Consider the following 22,995-nt stretch of genomic DNA (forward strand, 5'->3'; position numbering starts at 1 on the left):
ACCGCCGCCCTGGATGCGCGTACGCGTGAGCACGCAGCGCCTGATGCACAGCGTGACCGGCTCGTTACCCGTAACCTACGCCCCTGGCGGGCGGCTCGTCGGCCGCGCGCGGCGCGGCCGCCGCCGTGGACGGCCGCCGCCCGCGACCGCCGCCGCGCCGCGCCTGCGGCCGCCCGCGCGCGCAGCCGGCTGCGGCGGCGGCGGCCCGTCCGCCCACCCGCGCGGCAGCCGGCCCGCCGCGCCGCCCGGCTGGTTCGCGCTACACGCATGACGCTGCCGGGCGCAGCCACGGGCACGGCGGCTGTCGCCAGTGCCATCGGGCTGGTTCGGTACGTGCGCGGCGCTTGCGCCGGCGCTTGTAGCGCCTGTGCGCGGCAACCACATCGCCGGCCCGCTTAGTGAAACCATCGGCATTTCCGGCCGCGCAACCGACCGCCCCGCAGCCGCGGCAGCGCCCACCGCGGCCGTGGCCGGGTCGGCGGGTGTGGCCGCGGCCGCCCGCGGCACAGGGCGCGCTCGAGCCGCGGCCCTGGGCGCCGCGGCGTCCGCCCGCCGCCCGCGCGTGGCGGCCGTCTCAGCCGCGGGCCGCGCCCGGACCGGCGCCACCGCGTGGACGGCGTCGGCCCGCCCGCCGTACGATCGCCGACCCCCGGCTGGCTTCCCGCCTGGCCTGCCGACCGCCCACCATGCCGCCCTCCCGCGCCGTGGCCGCCGCCCCACCGCCGGCCAGCGTGCCCGCGCCGCACCGTCGCCGCCTGCCACGCCGCTATCGGCACGTCCCGCCAATGGCGTCGGGTGACGCAAAGCGCCAGCACAAATGAAACGCTAGTGGCCGCTAGCCGGCTCCGGCTCGACCCTGGATCCCCACGGACCGGCCGCCGCCGCTCTGCCGCGGCCGCGGCCGCCGCCCCGCCTCGCCGAGCCAGTCAGCCGTGCGCAGTGGGCCCGCCGTTGGCTGCCGCTGCGCCATCGAGCAAACGCCGCCGCGCGCTTGCCCCGGCGCGCACGCCGGCCCGACACCCGTCGCCTGCTGGTCCGACGCCACACCCGCTGTCGTCCTGTTGGGGGCGGCCGGACACATGTCCGGACCTGGTCCTGGCAGCCCGGACTCCTGGGCGCCGCCAGGGTACGGGCGGCCGTACGGGTCAGCCGCGCGCGCTGCACGCTGACATCACCGCGCCGCACCCTATGCGGCTCGCGCCGCCACCCCGCCGCAGCCCGCCGCGACCAGCTGGCACATGTCGCCGGACCAGCTGGCACCGCCCGCTAGCCGACCGCCCGCGCCCGCGTCTACGCGACCTCGCCTGCGTTGACGTGTGCTGGCGCCGCAGCGCCTGCGCTCCTTGCTTGCCAGCGGTCTCGTCTATCTCGTTCCGCAGGCCCGTCGCTTAGCCGGCCCCCGCTATCTCGGTCGCGCCGATCTCGGCTGCACCCGCGACCACGTTCGCTGTGGCTTATCGTACCAATGTATTCTACACGCTCTAAACAAAACGCGCTACTTGACCATGCGCCGGCGCTTGTCGTCGCCCTTGTCGCCGGACCCGCTGCGCTCATGCTTGCGGCTCGGCCGCGGCTCGTCCCGCCGCGTCGGCGGACCGACGCTGTCGCGGTCCTTGTCGCGGCGCTCGTGCCGCTCCTTTTTGTCGTCGCGCCGGTCCTTGTCGCGCCGGTCGCGGTCGCGGTCGCGCGCCTTGGCGTCGCGCTCCTTGGCGTCCCGGACGTCGCGACCGTCCCGGGCGTTGTCGCGCTTGTCGTCGCGCTTGTCGTCGCGCTTCTCGTCGCGGTCCCGCGGCCGGTTCGTGTGCCGCGGCGTGGCCGCGGCCGGCTTGCGGTCGCGGTCGTCGCCGGCAGGCTCGGTGATCTGCGCCTGGATGGCCTTGATGTGCCGGTCGCGGGGGTCCCGACCGTCCCGCACGTCGCGGTCCTTGTCCTTGTCGTAGCGCTCGCGGCCGGCGCCTCGCGGCGACGGCTCGCGGTAGTGGCCGTACCGCTCGTCGCGGCCGCCGGGCGGCGGCGTGGGGCCGCGCGACCCGCTGCCGCGGATCTGCTGCTCGCTGCGGCCGCCGGGGCCGTTGTTGTACCGCGGCGCCGGGCCGTTGTTGTTGTACCGCACGCTGGTCGCGTGCATCGGGCCCGACGGCCGGCCGGCCATCGGCGGGCCCTTCGGCACCGGCCCGTTGTTGTACCGCTGCTGGGGCGGGCCCGACTGCTGGTTCGGGTACCGCATGCCGCCGTGCATGTTGCCCATGCCGCCGCCGTAGCCCACGTTCTGTCCGTCGTGCATGCCGCCCATGGACCGCGGGCCGCGCGGCGGCGGCGGGCCGTTGCCGGTCGGGCTGGCGCCCTGGTTGGGGCCGTTGAACACGCGGTTGCCGAACGACTGCCCGTTGTTGTATCGGTTGTCGCGGGGCCGGTTGTCGTGGACGTCGCGGGCGTCGCGCAGGTCGCGGTTGTCGCGCAGGTCGCGCGTGTCGCGCGGATCGCGATTGTCGCGCGTGTCGCGCAGCTCGCGGCCGTCCCGGATGTCCCGCGTGTCGCGCACGTTCGGCCGGCCCATGTACCGGCCCCCGTGGTCGTCGTACCGCGGCGGAAACTGCGACTGCGCCGGCCCCGACGGCGGCGCCGCGGCGCCGGCCTCCTGCAGCGGCGCCACGGCCTGCTGCGACGGCAGCGGCTGCCGCCGCGGCTTGTCGCTGACCGGCGTGGACGCGCCGGACGGCGCGCGGCTGTCAGGCTGCGACGATGACCGTGGTGTGCGGTCCGGCGACCCCGCACGGCTCTTGCGATCGCCGTGCTCGGCCTCGGGCGCAAACTCGGCCGCCGCCGGGTTCAGCCCGGCCGTCTCGACGGTCTCGGCGGCCTTGGCCGCCGGCTCCGGCCGGCTGGGCGTGCCGGCGCGGCCCTTGGCGTCCGACGGCGCCTGGAACGCGTTGAGATCGATCCAGTCCTTGCTCTGGCGCTTGAGAATTCCCAGCAGCGTCGTCGCCGCCAGCTTGAGGTCCTCGCGTGTCTCGCTCTTGGAGATCTGCTCGACCTTGTCGGTGATAGACTTGCCGTGCGTGCGCACGAGCGGAAAGACCTTGGACATGTGTTTGAGGATAATGATGATGTTGCGCCGGTGCATGTAGTCCGTGCTCTCGAGACAGTCGGCGATGGCCTGGCGGAGCCGGTTGTGCCACTTGAAGAGCACGCGGCGGTAGTCGTCGTACTCCATGAGGACCATGGTAGGCGTGGGAGGAGGGCTGGGATTGGCGGTGGGCGCGGGAGCAGGAGCGGCGACAGCAGGGGCAGGAGAGGCCTCGGTCGGGACGGTGGTCGCGGCGGCGGTCGAAACGGCTTCTGTGGACGCAGATTGCGTCGATGCCTCGGCAGGAGCGTCCGCAGGGGCTGTGGCGGGCTCTGCGGCCTCTGTGGCATCTGTAGGAGCGGCCAGGGCTGCGGGGCCCTCGGCAGGAGCGGCATCCATGACAACACCGTCCATAGGAGCGTCTGCCGGGGCGCTCGTCTGCGGCGCCTTGTCTGCCTGCTCTGTCTGCTCGGCCTGCTCCGCCTTGTCTTTCTCCGCCCTGTCCTTCTCCGCCTTCTTCTCTTCTCTCTCCCTCTCCCGCTCCACCTTCCGCGCGCGCTTTCCCGGCACGTCCCAGCGCAGAGACAGGCCCGGATAGAACGTGACCTCGCCCCGGATCTCCCGCCGCCCCTGGCCGTCCCGCTGGTACGTCCGCGGGTCCTTGCGCCACCGGTTCAGCTCCGAGAAGATCTCGTACAGGAACCGGCCCAGGTTCTCGGCCTCGGTCGGCGTGCAGCTCGCAAACGTCGCAAACAGCTGGCCGTCGGCCAGCAGCTTCTCGAAGAACGTGAGCGTCGAGAAGTTGCTTGTGCCGTACGAGTGCAGCATCTTGATGAAGCGGGCGCAGTACAGCGCGTCCATGGGCGAGAACATGGCCCGCGGCAGCACGCAGTGGATGATGAACTTCTGGCTCTGCAGCTGCCGGATCTCCTTGCCCTTGCTCTGTAGAAGCTCGAGCTTGGACGCGCCGGACGCGGCGGCCTCGGCCGAGATCACGCCCGAGGCCTCCATGAGCTCGACGATTGTGTCCGTGTGGCCCGGGTCCGTGTGGAACCAGAAGTCCTTCTCGGCCCGCAGCCGCTGCCGCGTGTGCTCGTAGTGCGCCATCTGCTGGCGGCTCTCGCCCTGCAGCTTGGTGATGACCTTCAGGATCTTGTCGCGCTCGGCCTTGCGCGCGCGCACGCCGGCAGGCGTGTTGTCGGTCTCGGGCAGGGCCATGGCCTCGCGCAGCCGGCTCTGCTCCTGCTGGTACCGCGTCATGGGCATCTGGATGTCGTACAGCGACAGCTGCCAGAACGTCACGTACAGGCCCTTGTTGAGGTACAGCCACTCGTCGCCGGGGATGACGGACGCGATGTTGTCGATGATCGGCTGGAGCAGCGGGTGCCAGTGCGGCGCGGGCGCGTCCGCAGCCGCGGGCGCATCCGCGTCCGCGTCCTTCTTGACGGCCGGCACGGTCTCGGGCACGGTCTCGGCCTCGGTCTCGGCCTCGGTCTTGGGCTCGGCCGCGGCCGTAGCCTCCGCCTTGGCCTCCGCCTCGTCCACCTGGCCCTCCTCGTCCGACTCGGCGTCGTCCATGGCCACGTCAGCGTCAGCCGCTGCGTCCTCCATCTTGACGTCGGTCGTCCCGCCGGCGCCCGCGGCCTCGCCGGCCGCCCGCGCCTGCTGCTCCGCCTTGGCCCGCTCCCGCTCTTCCGCGCTCTTTTTCCACTGCACGTCATCGTACTCGCGCACCTCCAGGCCCAGCCGCTCGCGCCACAGGTAGAACGCGACGACCGGGTCGACGCCAAACTCGTTGCACAGGTCCGGGATGCTCATGATGAGCGAGTCAAACCGGGTCTTGCCGTCCGCGCCCGACAGCAGGAAGAAGTTGAGCATCTCGATGTACTGGTTGAGGATAATGGCCAGGTCGTCGTACCGCGAGCCCAGGATCTTGACGTGCGCCGCGTACTCGGGCATCGTGAAGATCGCCGACCGGTACTGGTGCGACAGCAGCACCAGCAGCTCCGTGACCATGTCCTGCGAGATCAGGCACTGCAGCAGCCGGTTGCCCGAGTCCAGCGACGTGTGCCGGCGGTCCTTGATCGACGTCAGCACCTCGTGGCGCAGCGTCGGCCCGCAGCTCAGGCCCTCGAGCTGCGAGTCGTTCAGGTTCGTGAACGGCACAATGCCGGCCATCTCGGTCAGCAGGTTCTGCAGGATCAGGATGTCGGACGAGTTGGACTTGTACAGCTGCTTCTGCAGGTAGTGCAGCAGCGGCGTCGGGTCCATCAGGTGGTACTGCCGGCACAGCTTGGCGCTGAACGACGACAGCGACTGCAGCCACTTGCGCTCGGTCACGCCGTCGCCCTGGACCGTCGCCCGGCCCGACGTCAGCTGCATCATGATCACCAGCGGCAGCGCGTCCCAGCCCATGGCCGTGAAGTACCGCGCGGCCTCGATCACGAGCTCGCTCAGGTTGTCGTAGCTCTCGACCTGGCCGACCAGGACCATGAACGTCGTCAGCGGGTTGCCGTACGACACCTTGGCGAGCTGGCGCATCATCTCCTTGACGTTGGTCTTGGACAGCCGCTTGAGGATGTTTTTGGTCTGCTTTTCGGCCTTGGCTGCCGCCATCTTCAAGTCCGGCTGGTTGCGCAGCAGCACCGTGTACCACTCGCCATACAGCGAGTACCGCACGGGGTAGGGGTAGCAGAACATGAACTGCGAGATCTCGTGCATGATGCCGGGGTTGTAGTCGATCAGCGACAGGCACGGGAAGATGTACGTGCGGAAGTACGCCAGCCAGAAGTCCCGGCCGTGTGCGTCGTCGACGGGCTCGCCGCGCTCGCTCTGCTGCTTGTGCTTGCGGATGTAGTGCGTCACCACGCGCGTGAGCTTGGTCAGCAGCGTCAGGTCCCGGTGGATCTGCGTGCCCGAGAACCGCAGCAGTCGGTCCGAGTGCGCCACCAGTTCGTCCACGGACGCGATGGGCGCCACGTCGGACGCCCACGTCTCGTAAAAGAACCGGTACATCATGTCGGCCTGGTCCGGCTTCTTGAGCGGCGACAGCACGCGCCGCGAGTTGGGCGCCCGCGGCAGCGTCAGCGGCGCCGCCTTGGACATCTCCGACGGCAGCTTGCGCTGGTTGTCGGCCGCCGACTGGTTAACGACCCGGAACGGCCGGATGTGCGCGTAGAACGGCTCGAGCGCGTGCGCCGTGATCCGGTTGATCATGTCGGCGATCTCGGGGTACGGTCCAGCCAGAAACGGGAACTTGCCGAGCAGGTACAGCGCCGGGCCCAGCGCGCCGACCGCGAGCAGATCCGACAGGAGCGTCACCTTCTGCAGCGGCAGCCGCGCGTCCTTGGAGGGCGCGGCCTCGGCCGCCGGCGCGTCCGCCGGCGCGGCGCTGGCCGCCGCACCGCCGCCCGGACCGTCGTCCGCCAGCGGCGCCGCGAGCGCCAGCGCGCTCGCCGTCGCCCGGAACGTGCGCTCCTCGAGCTCGATGCTCCAGCGCTCGCGTTCGGCCTCCACGTCGTCGTCCGTCGGCGTCAGATGCGGATATATGTCCGCCAGACACACAAAGCCCTCCTTGATAAGCACGGCGATCATCATGATGAAGCTGTCCGGGGGCGCCTCGCCGAGCTCGGTGTGCGTGCGCAGCTTGAACCCCAGCAGCGTTGCCGCCAGCGCGTTGCCGCCGACGGCAATGTCTGCCGGCGTCGGGCACACCGCCGGCGTCTCGGGCCACCACGGCGACCGCCGCAGCAGCGCGAGGTAGAAGCGCGACTGCGCGACCAGGTTCACCGAGAGAATGTCGAGAATCACGTCCAGCGCGCGGTTTGGGTCCAGGTGGAAATACCCGATCAGTGCCACGATGTTGGCCACGGTTTCGTCCACGAGCTCGAGGTTGTTGGTCGCGTACGACGCCGTGTGCACCTCGACCACGAGCTTCGCGTAGCCCTCGGACTCCTCGCGCAGCAGGTTGAACCGCCGCTGCCGGAACGTCATGTTCGTGTTGGTGCGGATGATGCGCTTGCCAAACATGGAGTCCACCAGCCCGAGCGTGGTCAGCAGCGCCGGCTCGAGCTGGAATCGCTGGAGCGATGGATCGAGCGGCAGCGCGCGCAGCAGTTCCTGCGAGCGCGTGTTGGCCGGAAAGTAGTCGATCGTGTCGAGCACGAGCGAGTGCACGTTGATCTGGCCGCCGTTGCCGAGCACCTGCTGGAGGAACGCGGCCGTGGCGTCGACCGTGGCACGCGACTCGGCCACGGTCGCCGCGACGACGTCGTACAAAAGGATGGCGGCGTCCTGCACACGGCCCTGCTCGGCCAGATGGCCAAAGATGGCCAGCCTGGGGTCAGTCGTAGTTGCCGGATCACTTACGGTCCGTCGAGCTTGCCCAGGTTCCAATCCGCGACGGCCTCGTCTGTCAGCGGCGCCCACGGCGGGGCGCCGGCGACGCCAGGCTCGTCTAGACTGTGTTGCATGTGCCGGGGCCTGCGCCAATTGATGAACGATGAGACGCGGTGGCCGTGAGGTGCGTGGTAGGATTTTTGCGGCGGCGAGACACGCTGTTACCCGGGGATCACGGTCGCTTACCCGGCCCGCCAGGCGAACACGACCTGGGCGCGTGGACAGCATGACTTGCCGTCGCGCCGGCACGGTGGTACCCGTGACTCGCAGCTATTGTGACTGGGTCCGCTGGGCGCGTGTAGCTTGGGTCCGCGAAACCTGGTCGCGCAGCTGATCTGCATAACTCGTCCGCGTAACCGAGTTACTTGTCCGCGTAACCGCGTAACTCATCTGCGTAACCTGGATCGCGTTACCTGGAAGCGTCCCTGTAACTCGACGCCACTGCGGCGGTGCGTGCCCGCGTCCTGGTCCTGGTCCGTGTCCGCGAATCACCAGTCCGGGTCCGGTCCAGCGCGGCGTCCATATGGGTCCATAGATCCGGTGAGCGGCTCCAGTCCCCGGATCAGGTCCCCGGACCAGACCGCAGGTCCAGTCTGACCCCCACGCGGTAGGTTCACGCGAAAAAAAATTGCAGCACCTACGATTCCAGCGTGGTCTCCCACCGCAGTACTAAGTAGGCCCACTGAAGGTTAACTGGTGTTGATCGGACGGGGAACTGTGCTTTCTTCAGGGTGTGGCCGCAACTGACATATTCGGTTGCGTCGACCGTCATGTCCGTCTCCGTCAGCGCAAGCAGCCGATGGCAACCCCGTCAAGGATGGCCGCCCGCAGGCAGACTAGAAAAAGGCGCGTAAACGCACTACACCATCAACGTGCCGTCCTGTTGGGGGCTACGGATTCGACGCAATGGCCGGACGTAGTCGCCGGAGACGCGTCGGCTATAACGAGTCTTTGGAGGCGACTTCGTCAAGAGTTACTGTAATCCCACCGGGCTGTGGCTCGAACAAAACTTTGTCCTAAACATCTATCTCCGACGGCATCGTCTCGTCTGGTCTCGTCTGCAACGATTTGTTCTCGTCGAGGGCTACTACATGCAAAAAGAAAGGAATTGCAACACTCACGATTCCAGCGTGGTCTCCCACCGCAGTACTAAGTGAGCCCACTGAAGTTTAACTGGTGTTGATCGGACGGGGAACTGTGTTTTCTTCAGGGTATGGCCGCAACTGTCAGTCATGACTGCAGTGGCTACATACCGGGGTGAAACTTGTCCAATAGATCACAAAAATAATTTCAAAAAAATTGCAACACCTGCGATTCCAGCGTGGTCTCCCACCGCAGTACTAAGCAGGCCCACTGAAGGTTAACTGGTGTTGATCGGACGGGGAACTGTGCTTTCTTCAGGGTATGGCCGCAACTGATTACAATGTTTGTAGAGACTACTAGAGTACGTGTTTGTGTTTGTTTACATCTTGTGTAGCGTGTATATCAGAACCTGAGCAGCAGCAGCCGCCGCCGTAGATCGGCGATAAAGCTACGTCTGTGTCCGTTACTCCCCTCTGGGCGCTGTGGAGGCGCGCAGAATCCAACAGTGTCTTGCGCATGAGCGGGATGCTGTTGCGGGGCTGATCGCTTAATTACAGAATTGTGTGTTTAGCGAAAACTGCGTCGTAGCGTGACCGCACCGACGCCGAGTGAGAACGCAGAGTAGAACGCAGAACGCCAAACACAGGTCGTAGGTCGTCGGGCTGGCGCAGGGTCCATCCCGCGCGACAGGTGCCGGCCCGGGCACTCCGGCCGCAGTCGCGTGGCCGCGTCGGCTCGTGACCGGTGACAGCTTGTTACCCGGAACATCACGAGTCACGGTCGCCACGGCGGGACCGGCTCGAGTATCGGCCCCGACCGCGATGGAGGACTCCAGGCTACACCAGGTGCGTTAGCACGACGCACGGCTGACGGCAGGCACACGGGCTGGCGACCAGGGCCGACAAGGCGGTGATCCGTGGGGACGTCGCCAGCGCGGTCGAGCTCTACACGCAGGCCGCGGCCGCGTTCGAGGAAACCAAGGCGCAGACCACGGACGAGCAGGTACGGGCCGCGCGGGCGCGCTGACGTAGGCGCTGCGGGCGCTGGAGCTGCTGGCGCGCAAGTACGCGCGGATCGCGCAGGAGCTGCGGGCCGCAGTCGACGCGGACCCGACGCTCGGGCAGCGGCCGGTCGGGCCGCACGCGCTGGCGCACACGCTGGCGTCGGCACGCGGGATCCCGCGGGACGGCGACGAGGGGTACCTCTCGGTCCGGCGCAAGACCAGCACGGACGAGGACCCGTTCGCCAAGTTCTCGGGTGCGCTCGAGGCGGCGCTGGCGCGGCTGCAGCGCGGCCTGCGCGAGCCGGCCGGCCGCGCCGAGAGCTTCTACATCGTGCCGGCCGCGGCGCCAAGCGACGCGGCCGAGGGCGAGGTGACGACGTCGATTGGCGGCTACGAGCCTGAGGTGCGGCGCGTCCGCGACGCGGCCAAGACGGCGCTGGCCAAGCTGCGCGCGGACCTGCGCGCGCGGGACCAGCGCCGCGGCCGTGAGCTCGAGGCCGAGCTCGAGGCGCTGCGCGGCGACAACGAGCGGCTGCGGATCCAGAACAAGCGCCTGAAGACCCGCTGGGAGGGCCTCAAGGAGAGCGCGCGCCGCCGCCGCGAGACCGAGGACGAGCCGGACGACGAGCGCTAGAGAGCCGACAACCGGTCGAGCCGCGTGGTCATGTGCTCCAGTTGCGCGTCCACAAACGCGCTGGCCTCGGCCAGCGGCATGTCGACGAAGATGCCGAGCCCGACGTCGACGAGGATCGATCCGGGCGTCCTGGCGTCAGCGCGCCCAACGACGACTTACGTTTCGGCGCGGACCCAGTACGTGTCGGTCGTGGGCACAAGCGGCGTCGACACTGTGAGCGGCCCGGCGTGGGCCTGCGCCGTGGCGATGTAGCTGGCAATTTTTTTGCTGCGGGTCAGCAAGCGTGGCGTCAGCCGCAGGGCGTGCGGCGCGACTCAAGCCGCACGATGTGCGGCGCGTGTGCGGCTACATGCCGCACAGCCGCACGGCCGTCCAGCCCGTCTGCGCGGCCGCCACCGTCGACCGCAGCCTCCGTGCGCGGGACGGGCTTGGGCGGCCACTCCGTCGAAGGTAGTGCCCTCGCGCGGGTCTGCGGCTATATGGCGTGTGTCCGGACGGCGGCCGCGCCTGCCCAGCCTGCCCGCCAGGCGCCGCCGCTGCCGTCAGCCGAGCACTGCCAGAGGCGCATCGATTGCAGCGAGCCCCTGGCAACGCTCTTCCGGCAGTGCTGTCTTGCGGGCTGATCTGCGGCTATATGACACATGGCCGTGCAGCGCAGCACCGTCCGGCCCGCACGCAGCGCACCGCTCGGACGGAGTCGGCGCCAGAGGCTCTCTGCAGTCGGCGTGCCTCCGGCGCGACGCCGTCGACCAGGCTGCCCCGCGGCAGATCTGCGGCTATATGCCACACACCGCGAACACGCGCGCAATCCATCACTTACAACTCGACAATCTGCTTCTGGATCTCGCCCGCGTACGCCGGAATCGCCTCGGGCGGGAATCCGTCCGGCGTCGGGTCCTCGTAGATGCTAAAGTTGTCCATGGCGAGATCGGCCTAAGATCCCGAAACTGAAATATCACCAGATCGCCCAATTGCACGTCAACCATGATTCGCACAGGCAATCGCATCGGCGTCCACGCCCGACGGACGGTGGTGTGCGTCCGCGCAGCTCGCGGCAAGGCCACGGCCAGCGAGCCCGAGGCCGGCAAGAAGCCGCGGGCGAAGAAGACGGAGGCCGGAGCCAAGGCCGGACAGACGGAGGCGGCGGCCAGTTCGGCTTCCAAGGCGGCCGAGCCGGCGCGCGAGCCCGCGGCAGCCGAGCCGACGCTGCGGGAGCCGCTGACGGCCGCCCAGCGCGCGTTTCTGGACCGCACGATCCGCGTGGACCAGGCAGGCGAGCTCGGCGCGGACTACATCTACGCCGGCCAGCACGCGGTCTTCAAGCGCACACGGCCGGAGCTGGCACCGCTGATCCACGAGATGTGGCAGCAGGAAGTGCACCACCACAAGACGTTCAACGCGCTGCAGACGCGGCACCGGGTGCGGCCGTCGCTGCTGTCGCCGGTGTGGAAGGTGGCGGCGACGGCGCTCGGGGTCGGCACGGCGCTGATGGGCAAAGAAGCGGCCATGGCGTGCACGGTCGCGGTCGAGACGGTGATCGGCGGGCACTACAACGACCAGCTGCGCGAGCTGTACAAGATCGACGCCGTCCGGGACGCGGCGACGGGCGCGCCGAGCGAGCTGGGGGCGCTGGCGGCGAGCGTGCGGCAATTCCGGGACGACGAGCTCGAGCACCTGGACACGGCCGTCGAGAACGACGCCGACAAGGCGGTGCCGTACACGCTGCTGACCGAGGCCATCAAGGGCGGGTGCCGGGCGGCGATCTGGGTGGCCGAGCGGGTGTGAATTAGCAATTACATGTGCCTGTCCTCGACAGCGACGGCCGGGCCGGCGCCGGCGACGCCCCAGGCGCCGGCGCGGTGCTCGGCCTCGACGGTGGCGCGCCAGGGACCGAGCTCGGCGGCGTGCGCGGCGAGCCGGGCGAGGACGTCGCCGCGGAGCGTGGCGAGGTCGTAGCCGCGGCGGCCCTCGAGCACGGCGCCCATGACGGCCGGCCACGACGCCAGCCGGGCGGCGCCCCACGCGGGCCCGGCGAGCGCCCATGCGAGCCGGAGCAGGTCCGGCACAGGCAGGCGCATGAGCGCGTCCGGGCGCAGGCCGGCGACGGTTGCCGTCGCCGAGCCGGCGGCGTCGTCCGTGGCGATCACGTTGGCGAGCACGCCGAGCGTGGCCGCGGCCACGGGCAGCGTCCGCAGCAGCTCGGGGTTGTGTGCGGCCAGGTACGGGGCCGGCAGCCGCGCCAGGACGGCCGCGTCGCGCTCGTCGCGGGCCGAGAGCCGGCGGACGACGCCAAAGTCCGCGTCCAGGGCCGCAAACAACTCCGGCCGGGCCTGGGCCAGCGCGCCCACGAACCGGGCCGCGGCCAGGCCGAGCACCCCGTGGGCGCCGCGCGCGTGCAGACCGACGATGGCGCGCACCTGCGGCTCGACCGCGGCGAGCGCGGCCGGCGCCAGGTTCAGCTCCAGCACGCGCTCGTAGAACTCGACGCAGACCATGGCCGCGAGCTCGTCCTCGGCGGCGGCACCGGCGACGTCGTACTGCAGCAGCGCGGCCGGCACGTCCGCGTACGACCGCTCGAGCAGGACCGTGGCCAGCGCCTGCACGCGCGCGAGCACGATCCAGTCGGCCGCGGCCGCCTTGGCGGCCGCCAGCGCCTGCACAACCGCCGGCCGCAGCGGGCCGCCCGCCAGCCGGGCAACGGTGCGCTCGGCCTGGGCGACGACCGTGGTCGGCGTGGCCTTCGTGGCGGCCGGGCCGACGACGGCGGCGGCGACCGCGTCGTCTGCGCCGGCGCCGGCCGCGTAGAGGCCAAGGAGTTTGAGGGCCATCGTGGCCAGCGCCGGCGCCGCAGCGGCGTCGGCGACCGCGCCGGCCAGCACGTCGGCCGGCACGACGGCGCGGACCTTGTCCCAGGCGGCGGGGCCGGCGCCAGAGGCCGTGACGGGGTCGACAACGGCCGTCAGCAGCGTCTCGACAAACTCGTCGTCGACGCCACGACCAAACACGCCCACGATCGCCGGAAAGAGCACGGGCAGGGCGTCGAGCGTGAGATCGTCGTGCACGGGCACGGTCTGCCGGGCGAGCTCGGCCGCCGAGAGCGGCGATCCGGCGGCCAGGTACCGGGCAAGGCTTGCGATGGACATTGGGGAGGACGCGGTGCGGGACGGCCCAAGAGGTTCTACGCCGCACGGGGTGCGGCTGTGCGCGCCGCACGGGGTGCGGCGCACGCCCCTGCCGCCGGCGTGCATGCGGCCGCTGACGTGCATACAGCCGCCGGCGTGCAGCAGCGTGCAGCAGGCCGCAGACGCCCGCATACAGCCGCCGTGCGGCTCGGCGCGTCGGCAGGGTAGCTGACTCATATCGTCTCCCACCGTCGCCGACCTCACACCACCATGTCGGTACTGCCCCAGGAAATCACGATCGTGTACGCGACCGAGGGCGGCACTGCGTTCAGCGTGGCCAAGCGGCTCAGCCTGCGGCTGCGGCGGCTGCGGTACCGCGTGACCGTCCTCGGCGCCGACGAGGTCGCCCCCGACCGCTTCTTTGCCGCCGGCGGCCGCGGGTCCGACACGGCCGAGGCCGTGGACGACGTGACGGCCGGTCTGGCGCGGGTCGCGCTCGACGACGGGCACGAGCGGCCCGTCATCTTTGTGGCGGCGACGACCGGGCAGGGCGAGATGCCGCTGCAGCTGCGCGCGCTCTGGCGGTTCCTGCTGCGGCGCGCGCTCCGGCCGGACCTGCTGCGGGGGATGTGCATCACGACGTTCGGGCTCGGCGACTCGGGATACCAGAAGTGAGTGTGCGGCTATATGCGGCTATATGCGGCGACAGGTGCTGACGGCAGATTCAACTACGCGGCGCGAAAGCTGCACCGCCGGCTGCTGCAGCTCGGAGCGAGCGAGCTCTGCGTGCGCGGCGAGGCCGACGACCAGCACCCGCAGGGCGTCGAGGGTGCGCTGGGCGCGTGGCAGGACGTCCTGGCGGAGGCCGTCGGCCGGCGGTACCCCCACCAGCTGGAGAGCGTCCCGGACGAGCAGCCGCTGCCGCCGATGTTCCGGTTCGACGTGGCGGAAGACGGCCAGGACGCGCGGTGCGAGGCCGCGGCGCGCTCGCGGGCGCGGCACGGGCTGCGGCTCGGCAAGGTCGCCGGCAACGAGCGCATGACGGCGGCGACGCACTTCCAGGACGTGCGCCTGTTCTCGTTTGCCACAGACGCGCCGTTCAAGCCGGGCGACGCCGTCGCGCTCTACCCGGCGAACGCGGTGGCGGACGTGGACGCACTGATCGAGGCCCAGGAGTGGACGGCGGTCGCGGACCGGCCGCTGGCGCTGCAGGCGTCGAGCGCGGCCGGCACGGCCACGCTGAAGCTGGCGGCGCCGCTGACGCTGCGGACGCTGCTGACGCACCACCTGGACATCATGGCCGTGCCCGACCCAGCCTTCTTCGACCAGCTGTCGTACTTTGTGACGGGCAACGACGACCACCGCGACAAGCTGCGCGAGTTCGGCCTGCGGCCGACGGCGGACGTGCCGACCGAGGACCTGGTGGAGGACCTGTACAACTACGCGAACCGGCCGCGGCGGTCGATCGCCGAGGTGCTGCTGGAGTTCGACAGCGTGCGGGTCCCGGTGGACTACGTGCTGGACGTGTTTCCGCTGCTGCGGCCGCGGCTGTACTCGATTGCGAGCGAGCCGGGGCGGCCGGACGGCCTGGTGGAGCTGGCCGTGGCCGTGGTCAAGTACCGGACCGTGCTGCGCCGGGTGCGGCGCGGCGTGTGTTCGTCGTGGCTGGCGGGCCTGCGGCCGGGCGACGAGTTTGCGTACGACATGGTGGCGACGGGGACGCGGTCGCCGCCGCCGCACGCGCCGCTGCTGATGGTGGGCCCGGGGACGGGCGTGGCGCCGCTGCGGTCGATTGTGCGGTCGCGGATGGGCACGGACGCGGGACGGATGCTGCTGTTTGCGGGCGCGCGCGACCGCCTGAAGGACTTTTTGTTTGAGAACGAGTGGCGGGCAATGGCCGGGGAGAGCGTGCGGGCGGGGCCGAACGACCCGGCGTCGCTGGTGGTGATCGGGGGGGCAGGACGGACGGAGGAGCGAGGTGCCGGTGGAGCGCGAGCCGGGGAGGACGACGGCGCGGACGCGCATGTTGCCGCCGGAGCGCATGTTGCCGCCGGAGCGCATGTTGCCGCCGGAGCGCATGTTGCCGCAGGAGCGCATGTTGCCGCCGACGCGCATGTTGCCGCCGACGCGCATACAGCCGCAGGAGCGCATAAAACCGCCGACGCGCATACAGCCGCCGACACGCATACAGCCGCCGACACGCATGTTGCCGCAGGAGCGCATACAACCGCCGACGCGCATAAAACCGCCGACGCGCATACAACCGCCACCACGCATACAGCCGCCGGCGCGCATACAACCGCAGACCTGCATACACCCGCCGCCCTGCATACACCCGCCGCCCTGCATACACCCGCCGCTCCGCACTCTCTCCAGCCCGAGCCGTCCCATATAGCCGCACGCCCCCATATAGCCGCGCTCCCCCATCTACCCGCACTCCCCCATCCACCCCCATCCCCTCTCCCCCTCGCCGTCGTCGCCGCCTTCTCCCGCCAGCCCGACGCCCCCAAGCTCTACGTCCAGGGCGCCATCGCCCTCCGCGCCGCCGACGTCGCCGACCTCGTCCTCACCCCTGGCGCCGGCGTCTACGTCTGCGGCGCCGCCGGCAACATGCCCCGCGCCGTCCGCGCCGCCATCGTCGCCGCCCTCGTCTCGGCCAAGCGCCTCACGCCCGCCGTCGCCCACGACGTCGTCCGCCAGCTCGAGGCCCAGGGCCGCTACATCGAGGACAGCTGGTGATGTACATAGCAAGGCTCAAAGACGTTACTACAAGTACAGAGTAGAATACAAGCAAACACAACCAGCAACGGGAGCTATTATACATCCAGGACGCCGAATTCTACTTTTGGAGATGGTACTTGGTGTCGTTCTCGATCGACGACGCAAACGCGCGGCACGCCTCGCCCATCAGCGGCGGCAGGCCCCAGACCGAGACCGAGGTCAGGATCTTGGCCCACACAAAGCCCACGCCCGACGACAGGCGGGTGCGCGGGCGGTGCAGGCCGGCCATGTCGAACAGCGCGTTGATCTTGTTCATCATGCCCAGCTCGTCCTGGTTGGCCTGGAGCGTGTAGAAGCCGATGGGCGAGCGCGCGGCCGGGTCCAGGCCGTCGGTGACGCACGAGTCGTGCTCCATGCGCGCGAGCCACGCCATCAGCGTCAGCATGGGGTCGAAGCCGCACAGCGCGTGCTCGAGCGACCAGTGCACGGCCGACGTCTTGATGACGTGCGACAGGTCGGCCGAGATGGGCACGAGCAGCGTGTCGTGGCAGTTGCCCAGCGCGCGCGTCATCGCCGGCGACCGCGCCACGGTCTTGGCCGCGGCCACCATCGCCGGCGCCAGCTCGGCCGCGTCGTGGTAGCGCATGACCAGCGCGACGCGGGCCAGGTCCAGCGTCGAGGCCAGCCGCGTGCGCGCCAGCCGGTACACGGCGTACGAGTTGAACACCAGCGGGTGGTCGTCGTGCGGCACCTTGAGCGTCGGCACCGGCGCCTCCGGCACCGTGAGCCGCACCGAGATGTGCCACGTGTCCAGGCCGTGCTCCAGCCGCCGCGCGGCCGCGTCGTCCGCGCTGCCCGCCGCGGCCACCGCCGAGTTGCGCAGGATCCACACGTCCAGGAACAGCGCGTTGACCAGCACGCGCGCGCCCAGCACCGTGTACGTGCACGGCTTGTGCACCAGCAGGCTCTGCAGCGCCGCCCGGAACGTCGGCATCGCGGTCTTGTCCAGCTGGTCGTGCAGGTACGCCGGGTTGCGCACGTCCGCGGACCACAGCGCCTCCGAGCACGGCAGCGGCAGCTCGTCCGGCTCGTTGTTCCAGATGATGGGCATGAAGTTGTACGTCACCGTCAGCAGCCCGAAGAAGTTGTAGATGGCAAAGTACGTGCGCTTGGTGCCCTCCTCGTCGATCCAGTCGGCCACGGCCGGGCGCAGGCCGGGCGGCCGCGCGCGGTAGCGCTCGAGCAGGCTGTGGAGCGCGCCGGTCGCGAGCTGCGGTCAGCGCGGCTGCGCGGGCACTTACGTTGGCGAGGAAGCTCTTGACGCCGCACGCGTAGTCGAGCCCGCGCGCGTCGCCGCTCCAGGCCGCGAACAGCGTGTTGATCAGCATCGCCTGCAGCAGCCAGAGCGGGCAGTTGCGCGAGTTGAAGCCCTCGGCCTCGATGCACGCGTTCGTGAGCTTCTTGGAGATCACATGCAGCGACGACGCGGTCTCGCGGTCGAACGAGTACAGCGCGCCGATGGAGAGCAGCGCGAAGAGCAGCGGCGGCGGCGCCGTCACGGGCGAGAACGACGGGACGTGCACGAACGGGTTGTGGGGGTGGAAGTAGGCGAAGTAGGCGTGCATGTACGTCGCGATCTGCTGCTTGGTCGGCATGTTGAACTCGCCGTCGATCTCGGAGATCACGTTCTCGTGCACGTTGACGCTCTTGAGGTTCTCGTGGATCAGGTTGCCGAGCGAGAGCTTGGCCGAGGCCGCCTCGGGCGACAGCGGCGCCTGGTGGTTGTGGGTGCCCTGGCGTCAGCGGCGCCGGCGGCGGACTTACGACGGGCATGCCCATGCCGGGGCCCATGAACGACGACACGTCGAACGAGTCAAAGAGGTGGTGGCCGCCGTCGAGCGCGGAGGCCGCGGTCTGGCTGCTGGCCGCGCTGCCGCCGCTGGCCGCGGACGACACCGACGACGACGACGACACGGACGAGTGCGCCGGCGCCGGCGCCGGCTTGCGCCGCTCGTCCTCGCGCGGCCGCTCGACCGTGTGGAAGTCGTAGAGCCGGGTCATGAGCACGGCGGCGGTCATGTCCATGTTCTCGGCGCCGAGGTCCTTGCCGTCGTCGTCGTAGCGGTGCGGCGAGTACGCCGGCTGGGCGAACGGCAGCGGCGCCTGCTTGGGCGACACGTTCTCGCCCGGGCCGAGGTACTCGAACGGCTTGTCGGGCTTGCGGCGGTCGTCGTACTCGCGGCGGTCGTCGCGGCCGGCGTAGTCCTTGGCGTGGACCGTGCGGTCGTGGCGCAGGAGCAGGTCCCGGCGCACGAACGTGGACGTGCACTTCTCGCACTTGAACGGCCGCTCCTTGGTGTCTGGCGTCAGCCTGGCCGCGCGCGCACCTACGCGAGCGCTCGTGGCGGTTGCGGTGCTCGGAGCGCGAGAACGCGCGCGAGCAGCACGCGCACTTGTACCGCTTCTCGGCCGTGGACGGCTGGCGGCTCTTGCCCTTGGCGTTGGTGTTGAGCGCGAGCACGCTCTGCATGGACTCCATGCTGGTCGGTCGCGTCCCTGCGGTCAGCGTGGGCGGAGGGCCGGGCCGGGGCCGAAGCCCGCCACGAACAGCGGCGCGGGTCGCACCGGCGCGCATGCGGGGTAGTACCGGCGACGGTACCCAACCCCGCGCGCGGTGGTACCCGCCTGCGCGGCTAGCCCGGACGGGCGCTGCGGGCGAACCCGGGCCGCGTCGTGCAGGCCCCGCCCGGACGGCACTCACCGGCTCCAATTCGTCGGCCACGGGCCTGTGTATGCCGCTCGGCCGGCGTGGACGGGGTCAGTGGGCGGCGCAAAAGGGCAGCGAATCCAGGGCGCAGGAAAGAGGGCCGGCGCGGGGGCTTTATAGGATTCCGGCACTCGGGCGGCCAGGCTGCATTTCACCGGCGTGACTGCAGACCGAGACAACCTAATCGTGCGTGGATATGGCGGTGGTGAAGAGAATTTAAAGCCGGCGAGTGGACAAAAAGCCAGAAATCCGCACGCGGGCGACGAAAAGGCGGGGTGCCCGCATGGTCAAGCCACAGCGAGAACGTCAGCCGAAAGCAATGGTGGGGCAGTGTGGCTCAGCCGAAGTTTATTTGCCTGAGACACCGCTAGCCGCTCGCGGCCGCGGCGCCGTCCGGGCCGCGGCCGCCATCACCTGGGCGGGCACGCGGCCGCACGCGCCCGACACGAAAGCAGAAAAGGGGAGATCCATGGGGGGGGGGCCTGGTGGAGGGGCTCGGTCCGAGGGGCGGGGGAACGCGGAGCGTGGCTCGGGTGGCGCTGCGGCACCAATGCAGCTGGACGTCGGCCCGCAGGGCTAGCTGCATCGGGACTCTGGGGACGGGATGGCGCGGGGGCGGCGGCTGGACCCGGGAGGCCGCCGGGCGGTTGTCGGGGCAACGGCGTTGCCAGGGCGACGGACGTGGTCGGGCGACCGGGTTACCCGGCCGCAAATTTTTCGCCCGCGGTGTGGCCGGCGTCGCGTCCGCGCTCTGCGGCGCTGCGCGGCCGGCGCGCCCGGCGGACGCCGTCGCGCCGTCTCTACACCGGGAGACGTCGCGCCGCCTACGTCGGACGCCTGCCGCGCCCGTCTACCTCGGACGCCTGCCGCGCCGTCTCTACACCGCGCCCAGTGCGTCCAGATTTACCCAAGTGTACAGCTATTTTTTATTACCGACTCATTTACAACCAAAGGATCATATGAACAGTGCCCCAGGCCCTATTGGATCTAAAATGCGTAGCCAGCGCTTAAACCAGGTTCAGGCGGGCAGTCGGGTTGGTGACCTTGACGTTCAGGGCCTTGGCCTTCTCGAGGATGGCGATTCTCTTACGCGAGCTGACGTTGTGGGCGATCTCAGCGGCGTAGAACTTGTTGTGCATGAGCAGCAGCTCGACGTCGGCAACGTTGCTGACGAGGAAGGCCTTGTGGCCCGAGGGCATCATGTGGCGGGTCTTCTTGTTGGAACCGTAGCCGATCTTGGGCATCGCAGCCTGGCCCTTGAATCTGCCCGAGTCAGCGGTTGCCGCAGCAAGCGCGCGGCGGCCGCCGGCCGCCGCGCCCGATCTACCTACCTCCGGCGCATGCAGTTGTCGATACCCTTGGGCTTTCTCCACGAAGCAGAGACACCGATGACCGTGTCGGACTGGTGTCTCTTGAACTTCGTGGTCTTCTTCTTGACGATCTTGGGGTGGGGAGCCGCGGGAGCCATTGCTGATGATGTTCCTAGGAAAAATCTAAAGGTCTGGTGTGAGCGTCGGTGCGGTGTCGAGGTCTTACCGATTGTCCGTAAGGATGCGAATGATGAAGAGAAGAAATAAAAATTGTGGTGGGATATGGGTGCGCGTGGGCCAAGTGGCGCGGCGCGCGACGGTTGTGCCGCATCTGCGGCTAGCGGGCAGGGGTGTGGAGCCATGCGCGTGTGACTGCGTTAGGGCTCAGCCCTACGCGGGCTGCACTTTACCCGGCGCGCCTGCACCGCCACACCCCGCCGTGCCCCTGGCTCTCCGCGCGCCTGCCCCGCCGCACCAAACCCGATCGTCGGCTGCGCTGCACGCGCCACCGACGTGTCATCTGCCTTGGCCCCGCGACGGGCCGTTCGGAGCACACCGCCGTCGGGTCCCCCGCTCCCGACCGTTGTAGAAGATCGGCCGCGGCAGCGCGTCGTCGAGCGCGCCGTTGCTGGCCGCCGTCCTGGCCGCCAGGGAACTCGGCCCGCGCCCGCTGGGCCGGGCCTGTCCACCGCTAGCACCGCTAGTACCGCCAGCAACGCTAGCACCGCCGGCGCAGGCCCGCGCGCCGGCCCCGGCCTGTACCGGGCGCCCGCACGCCCCGGCTCGCGCGCGGCCGTGCTCCCGGCGCGTCACACAGGCCGCAATCGGCTGCCAGCATGGCAATCTCCGCCGCGGGGTGCCGCCTATCTCACCATGCGGGGCCGCGCTACTCGCTGGCCGCGACCCACTTTACCGCGTCCCAGGCGGCACCGTGGCGACGCGCTGTCTCAGCCGTGTCTGGCGCGCGTCCCTTGCCGGCCGGCGCTGCAACGCAGCTGCGGGCGATCCGCGCGCCGCGGCCGCAGCCCGCCAATATCGGGTCCCAGGCGCGGCCGATGCCGGCCGACCTGGCCGACGCCGGCCAACGCCACTTGCCGCGTCCCCATTCTGGATCCCGTTGGCAACCGCGGGGAACTCGGCTTCGGCCCAATGTGGTCAGGCCCAGCTAGGAACAGGCCGAACTCGGCACCGGCCCTAATCCGACCGTGGCGGGCCAGCAGCTCCCCCACCCATGCAGGCTAAATTGCCGTCGGCCGGGTGCCGTCCTGGTGCGGCCGCGATGGGCCCGGGAACAGCGTGCAGGCGGCATGCGAGTTTCGCCGAATCCCCAGCACGACGGCGCCGTCACCGGGTCTCCTTGCGGCACCGCTACCCGGCCTCGGCTGCGACATCCGGCTCAGCCGCTGTCCGGCCGCGGCGGTCCCGCTCGCGGGCATTGGGCGTGCGGCGGCGCGACGGCGGGCACCCCGCGTGCGGAGGCACGCCCAACAGGGCTAGCCCGACGCACAAGGCGCACAAGAATGGCACAGCCTGCAGTAGCGCGAACCCTATTTCCCCACGCCAAGAGCGTGTTCAAACCTTAACCAACAGCCCGTGCTGTTTCGGCCCTCGTGCGGCACCCGCCGTCGCCGCGCCGCCGTCATGGCTGTGCTCGATCGGCGCCCGGAGCCGTCACCAGAGGGGTCCTCGCCGCCCGGCGATCCGGAACAATGGGTGTTTAGGGCTGTGCGGCGGCCGCAAGGCCGCTTGCCGGCGTCCGCAGGCGTCCGCAGGCGTCCGCATCCGCCCGCCAGCGCCTGCCGTCCGCCGGCGCCTGCCGTCTGCCGTCTGCGCCTGCCAGGGCGCGTCCGCAGACGCGCCGCTCGCAGCCGCCGGCAGGCTCGGCGCCGGCCGCGCCCAGCGCGCCGCCAGCCGCGCGGCCGTACGGGCCAAATCACACTGCGGCTCGCGGCGCCGCGCGGTCCTAAGCGAGCCCGCTCCGTGACGTCGGCGTAGCGACCCCGCTGGGCAGTCCCGACGGCCGCGGCCATCGGCCGTGCATCTGCACCCCACCTGCGCCCCAACGGCCGACAGCGCCGCGCGGATCGAATGTCATAATCTATTAGTCATGGCTACAATTAAGAGTATTTACAAATCGACAACTAACCATACAGGATGAGAATTTGAAACGGGTCCCCGACCGAGAGTCGTCTGTGTGGGATGGGTGGCGCGGGCGGCAGTGCGCGGCGGTGCGTGGCGGTGCGCGCGGCGCCGCCGGCGCAGGTGGCGCGGCGCGTGCGGCTGTTCAGGGGCTGCGGCTCGTGCGTGCGGCGCGCTAGCTGTCAAACGCATCCAGCAGCCGCCGCACGGTCCACTCGGGCTCGTCGTCGCCGGCCATCGCCCCCCGCTCGCCCGCCGGCGACGTCGCGTACGGCGCCATGGCCGTGTCCGGGCTCACCGTCGGCGACGGCTCGTCCCCCGGCACCGGCACCGCGTACAGCGACGGCACCGAGTACGACACCGCCAGCCCCGTCTTGCGAAACTTGTCGGGGTCGACCACGCCGTCGATCTGGAACGCCGGCAGCGTCGCCGCCGGCACCGGGCGCCACCCGCGGCGCCCGTGCTGCTCGGCCAGCACGGTCGAGTGCAGGAACCCGTCCGACAGCGGCGACAGCGGCGCCGACTCGGACGCGGCCTGGAACGTCTCGCCCAGGCGCCAGACCGCGCGCGTGCGCGGCTCGTTGTCGGCCGTGTCCGGGTCGGCCTCGGCGTCCGTGTCCGGGTCGGCCCGCGGCTGCTCGGCCGCCGCCGCCGGCTCGTCGTCGCCGGCCGAGCCGGTCGTGCCGCTGCTCGGCCGGCGCTCGTGCAGCGAGCCGCGGCGCGACAGCGGCGAGCCGCCGGCCGCGCTGAT

The 22,995-nt window shown here is 70.3% G+C and overlaps 8 protein-coding genes across 8 annotated transcripts; 3 read left to right on the forward strand and 5 right to left on the reverse strand.

The window, feature by feature from the left end:
- Window positions 1-1,363: 1,363 nt before the first annotated feature.
- V1510DRAFT_415098 (uncharacterized protein) lies at window positions 1,364-2,341 on the reverse strand. Its single transcript, XM_066933532.1, has one exon. The coding sequence runs from the start codon at window positions 2,291-2,293 to the stop codon at window positions 1,496-1,498; it is 798 nt and encodes a 265-aa protein (XP_066789806.1). The 5' UTR covers window positions 2,294-2,341; the 3' UTR covers window positions 1,364-1,495.
- Window positions 2,342-2,842: 501 nt separating this feature from the next.
- On the reverse strand, window positions 2,843-7,661 carry V1510DRAFT_376644 (transcription factor/nuclear export subunit protein 2-domain-containing protein; the record flags this gene model as incomplete). Its single annotated transcript, XM_066931570.1, has 4 exons — window positions 7,436-7,661; window positions 4,064-7,403; window positions 3,638-3,973; window positions 2,843-3,298 (listed from the first exon to the last, which is right to left on the reverse strand). Coding segments are annotated over exons 1-4 (4,236 nt in total), but the record flags the coding sequence as incomplete, so codon positions are not given.
- A 1,479-nt stretch (window positions 7,662-9,140) lies between these two features.
- On the forward strand, window positions 9,141-10,185 carry V1510DRAFT_392853 (uncharacterized protein; the record flags this gene model as incomplete). The annotated part of the gene is made up of 3 exons (XM_066931804.1): window positions 9,141-9,393; window positions 9,425-9,550; window positions 9,580-10,185. Exons 1-3 carry the CDS (start codon window positions 9,370-9,372, stop codon window positions 10,183-10,185), a joined length of 756 nt encoding a protein of 251 aa, XP_066789808.1. The 5' UTR covers window positions 9,141-9,369.
- An 878-nt stretch (window positions 10,186-11,063) lies between these two features.
- On the forward strand, window positions 11,064-11,998 carry V1510DRAFT_415110 (ubiquinone biosynthesis protein COQ7-domain-containing protein). The gene has a single exon (XM_066933533.1). It carries the CDS (start codon window positions 11,170-11,172, stop codon window positions 11,968-11,970), a length of 801 nt encoding a protein of 266 aa, XP_066789809.1. The 5' UTR covers window positions 11,064-11,169; the 3' UTR covers window positions 11,971-11,998.
- On the reverse strand, window positions 11,925-13,332 carry V1510DRAFT_415113 (uncharacterized protein). Its single transcript, XM_066933534.1, has one exon. The coding sequence runs from the start codon at window positions 13,326-13,328 to the stop codon at window positions 11,979-11,981; it is 1,350 nt and encodes a 449-aa protein (XP_066789810.1). The 5' UTR covers window positions 13,329-13,332; the 3' UTR covers window positions 11,925-11,978.
- Window positions 13,333-13,577: 245 nt separating this feature from the next.
- Window positions 13,578-16,046, forward strand: V1510DRAFT_363576 (uncharacterized protein; the record flags this gene model as incomplete). Its single annotated transcript, XM_066931140.1, has 4 exons — window positions 13,578-13,709; window positions 13,764-13,978; window positions 14,030-15,248; window positions 15,804-16,046. The coding sequence occupies 4 exons, from the start codon at window positions 13,578-13,580 to the stop codon at window positions 16,044-16,046; spliced, it is 1,809 nt and encodes a 602-aa protein (XP_066789811.1).
- On the reverse strand, window positions 15,914-18,567 carry V1510DRAFT_433665 (fungal-specific transcription factor domain-containing protein; the record flags this gene model as incomplete). The annotated part of the gene is made up of 4 exons (XM_066935521.1): window positions 15,914-17,298; window positions 17,330-17,821; window positions 17,853-18,388; window positions 18,420-18,567. 4 exons carry the CDS (start codon window positions 18,565-18,567, stop codon window positions 16,147-16,149), a joined length of 2,328 nt encoding a protein of 775 aa, XP_066789812.1. The 3' UTR covers window positions 15,914-16,146.
- A 1,130-nt stretch (window positions 18,568-19,697) lies between these two features.
- On the reverse strand, window positions 19,698-20,358 carry V1510DRAFT_415122 (60S ribosomal protein eL32). Its single transcript, XM_066933535.1, has 3 exons — window positions 20,332-20,358; window positions 20,127-20,296; window positions 19,698-20,058 (listed from the first exon to the last, which is right to left on the reverse strand). The coding sequence occupies exons 2-3, from the start codon at window positions 20,261-20,263 to the stop codon at window positions 19,803-19,805; spliced, it is 393 nt and encodes a 130-aa protein (XP_066789813.1). The 5' UTR covers window positions 20,264-20,296; window positions 20,332-20,358; the 3' UTR covers window positions 19,698-19,802.
- Window positions 20,359-22,995: the final 2,637 nt, after the last annotated feature.

The sequence above is a fragment of the Dipodascopsis tothii genome (genome assembly GCF_038497935.1).
Source record: "Dipodascopsis tothii strain CBS 759.85 unplaced genomic scaffold V1510scaffold_10, whole genome shotgun sequence".
NCBI lineage: Eukaryota > Fungi > Ascomycota > Lipomycetes > Lipomycetales > Lipomycetaceae > Neoaidaea > Neoaidaea tothii.

Bases quoted from the DNA above. Each gene is read 5' to 3' on its own strand.
- V1510DRAFT_415098 (XM_066933532.1), bottom strand. From the start codon at position 2,293: ATGGGCGGCATGCACGACGGACAGAACGTGGGCTACGGCGGCGGCATG.
- V1510DRAFT_415110 (XM_066933533.1), top strand. From the start codon at position 11,170: ATGATTCGCACAGGCAATCGCATCGGCGTCCACGCCCGACGGACGGTG.
- V1510DRAFT_415113 (XM_066933534.1), bottom strand. From the start codon at position 13,328: ATGTCCATCGCAAGCCTTGCCCGGTACCTGGCCGCCGGATCGCCGCTC.
- V1510DRAFT_415122 (XM_066933535.1), bottom strand. From the start codon at position 20,263: ATGGCTCCCGCGGCTCCCCACCCCAAGATCGTCAAGAAGAAGACCACG. The intron at 20,059-20,126 runs GTAGGTAGATCG...TGACTCGGGCAG, and splicing joins GACAACTGCATGCGCCGGAG to ATTCAAGGGCCAGGCTGCGA.